Source organism: Dermacentor silvarum, chromosome 1, assembly GCF_013339745.2.
Source record: "Dermacentor silvarum isolate Dsil-2018 chromosome 1, BIME_Dsil_1.4, whole genome shotgun sequence".
NCBI lineage: Eukaryota > Metazoa > Arthropoda > Arachnida > Ixodida > Ixodidae > Dermacentor > Dermacentor silvarum.
The window spans coordinates 219,147,291-219,155,638 of NC_051154.1; the positions used below are offsets into that span (position 1 = coordinate 219,147,291).

General features: G+C 47.3%; 1 protein-coding gene across 1 annotated transcript; it reads left to right on the forward strand.

Annotated features, from left to right (window-relative positions):
* Positions 1–1,339: 1,339 nt before the first annotated feature.
* On the forward strand, positions 1,340–6,483 carry LOC125942112 (microtubule-associated serine/threonine-protein kinase 3-like). Its single transcript, XM_049660182.1, has 6 exons — positions 1,340–1,504; positions 1,567–1,637; positions 2,020–2,136; positions 2,202–2,312; positions 4,119–4,466; positions 6,449–6,483. The coding sequence occupies exons 1-6, from the start codon at positions 1,347–1,349 to the stop codon at positions 6,481–6,483; spliced, it is 840 nt and encodes a 279-aa protein (XP_049516139.1). The 5' UTR covers positions 1,340–1,346.
* Positions 6,484–8,348: the final 1,865 nt, after the last annotated feature.

The following is an 8,348-nucleotide window of genomic DNA, read 5'->3' on the forward strand; positions in this document are numbered from 1 at the left end:
TGGAGCTGAAACTTCGCACAAGTATAGCTGAAATCTCTAGAAGCTCATGATGGAATTGACTATTGCGTTACCAAATCGAAAACACGTAATTATGCACGTTAATCGGAGTGGGGTGCACTGGGCTGCGGCGGCAGTGGAGGAGCAGGAGGAGGAGGTAAAACGACGTAAGGAGCGTGTCGCAGGAACTAAATAGGGCCCGGCGTGTGAGAGTTACTTCATTTCGGCGGAAAAATCGTAACAATTTTACTGCTCTTCGATGATTGATTCTGGAAAGTAGCATCAATCACCTAAGAGTTTCTTTTTTTTCCCCGTATGCGAGACGCTTGTATTGTCTTCCTCACGGCAGTCACCATATGTTGGGGAGGTGACGAGAAGAAAAAAGTTGTCGCAGTTTCACCTGAAAGGTGAAGCATCAATTGCGATAGCAAATTTGTAGAGAGATATACGGAGTAATGATATTAGCTTTATCAGCTGTATAAACTTGGACATGCAGCAGCACCGGCAACGCGCCGAACTGTTGTCGACGCCGTCGGCATTTTGCCCGCGTTCGCTCAAAATGCGTGCGGCGTTGGTGACTGTTGCCGGAGCCTCTGATATAAATAGGCACTTGGTGCCGCAGCTAAACGTCGCCTCCCTTCCCTGCCCCCCCCCCCCCCCCCCCCACGGCCTTTCGTGCGTCAGAAGAAGGCGCGTTTGCTCTACATATATGGTGATTGTAAAGGAGGAAAGAGACGCCTACTTCTGCAGCCCTTAAGGGAGCACGGCGCAGAACGCGCGTTTGTTCTCCGCCGTGCGTTCACTCCCCGTGAAAGAGCGCGTCCCTCGCGCCCTTTCACTCGCACATACAGCGTTCGGCGGCGCGCGGCCACGATTTCATCTCCATTGACGTCATACGGAACCTCACGGCGACGGCGACGGCGACGGCGACGCCGACGGCAGAAATCTGCTTTTGAGTGTCCATATAATTGCTATCGCAATAAAAAGTGACTTAGCGAAAATACATGAGTATAAGGCAATGCCTAAGGTCACTTCTTCCTGCGTTTCGCTCTAAATCAATGTTAATTTTAACACGCTGTTTGCCTTTAGATTCTGATCCCTACATTCCAGGGTACATGGCGTCTGTCGCCAAGGGCTTATTCCGTCGATTACAAACCCTTGAATCCATTTCACGATGTTACGGTCAGCCTTGCACTCGCATTGTTACAGTGTGGCATGACGACCATTGAAAGCTGAAAATGTGGGAAAGAAGCGTCTGTAACACATGTAGTACGCTATTAAGGAATACACTGCGGTCCTCCCTTGATCGCTTTTCTTTTTCCTACCCCGTATAGGACTCATACGTGACCATGATGGAGTACATCTCGGGCGTGGACCTGATGCGCGTGGTGACCAAGGCTACGTACCTGAATATCGACCACGTGCAGATTGTCATAGCACAGCTGATTCTAGCACTGGAGCACCTTCACCTACGAGGCTTCTTGCATCGAGACGTGAAGGTATCCAAGTAAGTTCCCTCACCGTAGCTCTGGGAGCCGTAGAGACACGTCTTAATAAAAAGAATTGCAGCATGCTCATCGTTCCTGGTGGCCGGGTCAAGCTGATCGACTTCGACACCAACAAGGTCTGCCTGGGCCACTGTGAGTGTTCTTGAATTGCACGGCAGCTCATTAAGCAAAACGGCTCAGCGCTCTGTCTTTGAAGAAGATAGGGGTGTCAGAGGGCGTTCAGAAATGTCAGCTACATTTTGAATCTGTGCCGGCAAGGAGTTGGCTTCTTCTGCGGTAGCTAAGTCTATTAAAACCTATTTCAGTTTATTTCAAGCAAAAATCTTCTAATGACATGTTGGGAAATTTTCGTGCTATGTAAAGAAGCAGAGGTGTCGCAAGAACTCTTCGGAATTTAGAGGCGCAAGGTGCTTGCAGCCAGCTGGTCCTTATAATCTTCACCTTCGGACACTGAACGTTGCCGCGCGTACGATCGCTGTTTGAGTGTGTATGATACTGTGGCTCTCTTCGACAGTTTCGAAACGACTCGTAAAAGGATATTTTGCCAGGACAGCGTTTGAATTCCATGACGGCGAGTCGGCGGGTACGATCCCGTACATGGCTCCCGAGATCCTGAAACGGCGGCCATACGGTAAGTGTCCCGCCCGAATGCCACCCTGGTAGCTTTGTTGACGTCTTCACGCGCTTCTTGCGCAGGTAGGGCCTGCGACTGGTGGTCATCAGGAATCGTATTTTACAAGTTGATGACTGGCAGAGTGCCTTTCAGAGGAAGAACAAAGCAGCTTCTACGGGACCGCATCATTGGAGGTAACACAATATACTGTGGCTGAATTCAAGGCAGGTGGTTGCAACGCGAGGCTACATAACGATCCTTCTGCGCAACACGATAACGGCCGTTTCCCTGAACAGGAAGTGAGCGGAATGAGGTCCTTCATTGCTCAGCTCGTTCAAGTGAAATTGTCCGCAGCTGCAGTTAGAACGAGATGTGCTTGCGCAAACGCATATACTGCGTAGATTACAAAGAGCGAGGAAGGTTGTCAGTAACTTCATGTCCATAGTGCTAATCTTGCATGCGATGCGATACGGAATGCCGTCATCAGATTCTTGTACTCATTTCTCGTTTTTTTAAAGGGTCACTAAACAGCCGCACTCTACTTGTTTAAATAGGTAAAGGATTCTGTCAAGACTCTCCATTTATTTGGCGAGAGAAAGTTGGTGACTAGGGAACAAATTCATAACCAACGTTCCCCTTTTTGAATTTGGCGCTTGAAATGCAGCGCTGGGTGCGTCAGTAGGACAGCACGGATGTGAAGAAATTTTTACGTATTTGGGCCGTGTTCTTTTAGCTGCCCGAGCACCGAGTGACTCTTGTTTCTCCCGCAGCACTTCCGGTTCACCCCCTGAGACGACCGGGGAAGAAATTCTAAAAAAATGTAAAAAAATAGTACAGTACAAAATTCATGGGATTCAGTATAAATATGATATCAGAGCATAAGATTATTAACAAGTTGAGTTACTCAAGCGTCTGGAATGATTATAATTAATTAGAAATCACTGATTACCGCACACCAATGCAAAGAACACCAACGCCGAGGTGCGACTGCCACTAAGGGACACTTAAGTGAAAGATTAGGGTCGCCTAACGTTTTTTTTTTTTTTTTTCCTGCAAACGTTGTCAAAACACGCTGAGTTGACATGTGTACTTCCTGTACTCCATCATTACTCAATGCCTTCCTAAATTCTGGTATCTCTACTGATTCAAATGCCTTTTCATAATCTATGAATACCTTATAGAGGAGTTATGAGCATTTGTACTCCACATATTTCTCAATTACCTGAATGATGACACGGACGCGATGCATAGTAGAATATCCCTTGCTGAAGCCAGCTTGTTCTCTTGGTTGATTGAAGTAAAGTGTTGCCCTGATTCTACTGTAAGTTACCTAGGTGAATATTTTATACAATACTGAAAGCAAGGTAATGGGCCTATAATTCTTCAATTCGTTAATGTCTCCCTTCTTATCTATTACTATAATGTTGGTATTCTTCCACCTCTCTGGTACACTTGAAGTCGTGAGACGTGTCTTGCAACGCCCTTCTAACTTCATCGCTAGTTATACGAAGAGTCTCTGTATTCTGTTCATCACTACTTCCAATGAAGGTTGCGTGGCTGCTCTAAGCACTGAACAGATCATTATCTGTTCTTCTGCTGCCTTTACTATTTCATCGAAATTGCCTGTGACATTACCCTGCTTATCTTTCCCTGCATAAATCTTACCAAGCCATATGCCAAGTTTTCTTCTCACTAATTACATGCTGCACCCATTTTTTACTGCTGTGTATTCATTACCCATCCACAAATTATAGTCCGCAGCAAACGCTGTTGAAATCCCTGACGTCATGTGGTGCTAGCGGTATTGCCACGCATCTTTCGTTCTTGTCTTTTCTGGCATATTTATGGGCGTCCGCTCATGGCAAGACGGGTCTTTTTGGTATTTCATTTGTGGAATTTTCCAATCCAGCTGCACTTTATATTCCTCTTTAGTGTTTCATTTAGACATGGCAGTTTGTTGCGGTACATCTTGGCTGACTCTGAAACTTGTGTTGTTGCAGCCCCACTGAAGTGGCCCAAGACTGAGGAGCACCCGCATTCGGCAACGCCGGAGGCCAAGGACATGGTTTTCAAGCTTCTGCGAAAAAACCCCATAGAGCGACTCGCGTCTCGGCATTACCAGGACCTCAAAAATCACCCCTTCTTCAGCGGCTTCAACTGGAAGGCGTTGAGTGCGAACAAATTTCTCTGCGAAATTACGGCCATCGCGGAAGCGATGGGCGGTGGTGCCACCACTTTGTCCGCCGCCGACGAGGCAGGCGGTCGTGAGGGCACCAAGAAGCCGAGGTCGTCCAAACCGCCCTCGAGAGGAGAGTCGCCGCCCGATAGAAAGGAGGAGCAGCAGCTTTGTGAGTCGCCGCTCTGGGATCGATACGTCGGCCCTCCTTTGTCAAGAGCCAGCAAACAAAAATTCAGAGTAAATGCCTCTTTCAAAGGAATTGGACATACATCACATAACGTAAAAAAGTTCATTCTGCAATGCAGTGATTGCAACTTCGTTCACTTAGCAAGACACATTTATAGTATAAGCAGGCACAGTTTCTGAGACTGAGATGCTGAATTTAGACCCCTCGAAAGCTCTCTCGAACCCTCGAGTTGAGGCGCCGTCTTATTAACAATCAGTTCGGTGCTACTGCTCCAGCCTCGTCCTGATTAAATCGTTTAAGTTATTTCGATTCGAGCTAAGTTTGCAATTAATAGGAGCTTTGTTCAGTGCATGTGTCCCAAATTTAGTATCTAGCCCACTTTACACTTACTGTGAATTGTACACGTCATGAGGCTACCAGTGAAGGGGTCGACAAACAGAATACTCGCTCATAAAGCTTCCGTGGCTTATGGCATCGTGTAACTAAAGCTGGTTATCGAGCTAAGGCCAAGTTGGACTACCAGAAGGACTCGAGTTAAGCCCCAAATGATGCCTGAATCATCGGGTATGAAGTTGTTTTAGCACAGGCGGCGCAACAGACTCTGGTCCGCAGGTTCTCTGGTTCGTTTCGCGAACCTGGTTCGAAACTCTGGTTCGTTTCGCAGTGCCGTTGAATGAGGGGGAGGCGACGCACGAATAGCAGGGTGGTGGAGAGGGGGTGGCTATCACCCCTTCAACCTGTCAGCTGCATGCACACTCAGAAACAATGCACCCTGGAACGTGGATTGGATGTAAAAACACCCTTTTTGCACCTTTGCCTTCTCTGAAAATATTGAAAATGGGTGCGTTCGTTTGTACAACAGCCTTATTTTCATTAATTTCAGGGTGCTAAAAAGGTGTTTCGTGTAAAAGAGGCACCTTGTAGAATTTAAAGGTGCTACGGCACTTCAACATCTCAAGCAAGTAAAAAGCCAGAAGTGTCTATTTCGCAGTTGTTTGCGCAAAGTCACTGTTCGAGCACGTCGTATGATCGCAGTAGGCTACTTCCTGTATATGGCATCCCCGGGAGTAAAGTTGAAAGACGTAGGTTTTTTGTTTTATTTCCTAGCCTGCCCTTTGCTTTTGCCACTGGCCTCATTTAATTTGTTTTAGCTCGGTGTTGTTTTATAAATCAGCTGCTAAATCTTCTGCTCATCTCAGCCAATCACAGCCAATCACAGCGCGTCAGCCAGTAATAGTTTTTGAGGCGCGTATTACTTCTCGTGTAGCATCGGCGCTGGCGCAATATTATGCGCGCTAAGTCTTGCACCATTTCATGCAGTATCGGTTGGAGTATACATTCAAAGATGCATGACGGAGCAATCTTCTACCGATAAGAACACAGCATTTATGGTGGAAGTGGCGCGCCCTGGTCGTCAAATGGCAAGGCTCAACCACTGTGTCCTCTTCTCTACTTGACATCTTACTGCTAGCTATGCTTGTTTCACCTTGGTGCTGATTTATAGATAAACTGAAGTACTGAAAAGCGTGGCGTCAGCCTATTAGTGCAGCTAGAGGCACTCATACGGTCTTAAGGGGCTACACTATTTCGGAGGGTTGTGTTGGCGGAGTGGTTGAGAGGTGACATCTGCATGTCAACCTGTTCGAATGCTAGCTAGACGGCTCTTTTTTTTAATTGATTTATTTTATAAACATGTCGAAAAACACTTCGGCATTACTTCGGCAGACTTCCAAAAGACTAGGGTAGTGATAGAATAAAACATATCGCTGTAAAAATAAAACGTAGTGTGTACTTCGGCAAAACACATATTGGGACAAAGGGTGCAATAAAAGCAATCACCCATTCAAGTGGATGTATTCGTTCGCATAAACACCCTTTCCTATGGGTGTAAGAGTATGTTATAGACACCAGAAAACACCCTTATGGGTGCAATTTTCCTTAATGTGCGGTATCTTCTTGAAAAGTTCTGACCTTTGACAGCACACTGACGGTCGAATAACCCATTTTCACTTTCGTCTTTAAATGGCGGGGAGTACAATAATGGGATATAATTAGCGCGCCATGCAAATGATATTGTGCCGGAATAACGCTCCCACAAAAATCTAGATGATAGTGCAACCATTTTGCCCGTTTGGGTTTAGACATCCTGACAGAAAGGTGTCATGTGTTGGTAGCCAGTATTGTTTTACAAGCGCGTACATGAGGCTAGAAGCAGTAAGGGTAAAAGCAGACCAGTTCAGGCTGGTGCTCGCAAACAAATATGTAGCTTTAAAACAGGAAGGTGAAGACAGCATAGAGCTAATGAATGAAACCGTAGCTAGGCTGATCTCAGAAGCAGCAATTGAACTGGGAGGTAAGGCACCAAGGCAACCAGTAGGTAAGCTCTGCCAAGTAACAAAGGACCTAATAAAGAAACGACAAAACATGAAAGTGGCACACTCGAGAGATCAGATAGAATTCGCTGAACTGTCAAAACTGATCAACAAGAAGAAAGTAAGGGACATTCGAAGGTATAACGTAGAAAAGATTGAGGAAGCAGTAAAATATGGACACAGCATGAAATCAGTGAGAAGGAGGAGGAGGAGGAGGACAGAACATTTATTTGAAACCAGAGGCTCGTGGTTTCTTCAGATGCGGGAGGCGACGGAGGTTAGTCGGCCTGGAGTCCCTGCTCCCTGGCGGCTGCCTCTGCCCGCTCCGTGACCCAGGCCTGCTCCTCTGGGTTGGAGCTGAGCAGTGTGGCCTCCCACTGCTGCATCGTGGTAATTTGCAAGCCCTGTGGACTACCGCGGTTACGTATATTTGGACAGCCCCACAGTATATGAAACAGGTCGGCCCGGGGAGCTCTGCACAGCTTGCACTGCGGCGTAAAGGTTGTTGGGAAAATGTATGAATACAAAATCGGTGTTGGGAAGGAGCCCGTCTGTAGTTTCCTCCAGATGAGCTCCTGCCGTTTGGTTAGTGATTCGTGAGCTGGGGGGTATATAAGTCTGCCTAGTTTATAATATTGCGTAATTTCATTATACGTCACCATACGGTCTCGTGTCGACCACCCAAATTCCTCGGTCTCCTCATTCTCCGTTCCGACCTGGGCTGGGCCGTGGGCTCGGGAGGCGAAAGCTCGAGCCTGTTGGTGGGCGGCCTCATTGCCGGGGAGTGAGGAGTGGGCTGGGGCCCAATGAATTTGGATAGTGCGATAGTTAGTGTTTTGGGCAAGGATTTTATTAGCTAGTGGGGAAATGCGCCCTTTAATATAATTGCGAATAGCGGATTTAGAGTCGCTGATAATGAAAGCGTTGGGAGTGTTGGCTATGGCCAAGGCGATGGCCGCCTCTTCCGCCTCCTCCGGGTTAGTGGTTTTGATAGAAACTCCCGATATTGTTTGCCCTACATAGTTTATCACCGCGACCGAAAAAGCATGGCGTCCTTGGATCTCGGCCGCGTCAACGTAGGCTGCTTTATTATTAGTTGCAAATCGGGTGTGCAGGGCTTTGGCCCGCTCCACTCGTCTTTCGGTGTGATGGGTGGGGTTCATATTACGAGGTATGGGGAAATTTTGAGATGTGTTCTCTGAACAGGGGATATATTGGTTTTGGGGGTTATGGTAGGGGTGTAACGAATGCCGGCTTCTGAAAGAGTATAGCGACCGGCTGTAGTTCGCGACAACCTCTCATACTGCGCTGTGAGGTGGGCCTCCACCATCTCCTCTAACGTATTGTTGACTCCTAGCGCGAGAAGCCTCTCCGTGGAGGTGCGTATCGGTAGGCCGAGAGCCACCTTATACACCCTCCGTAGAAGTATTTCTACCCTGGACTTGTCAGCTTGCGTTAAGCGTAGATATGGCAGAGAATACGTAATTCTGCT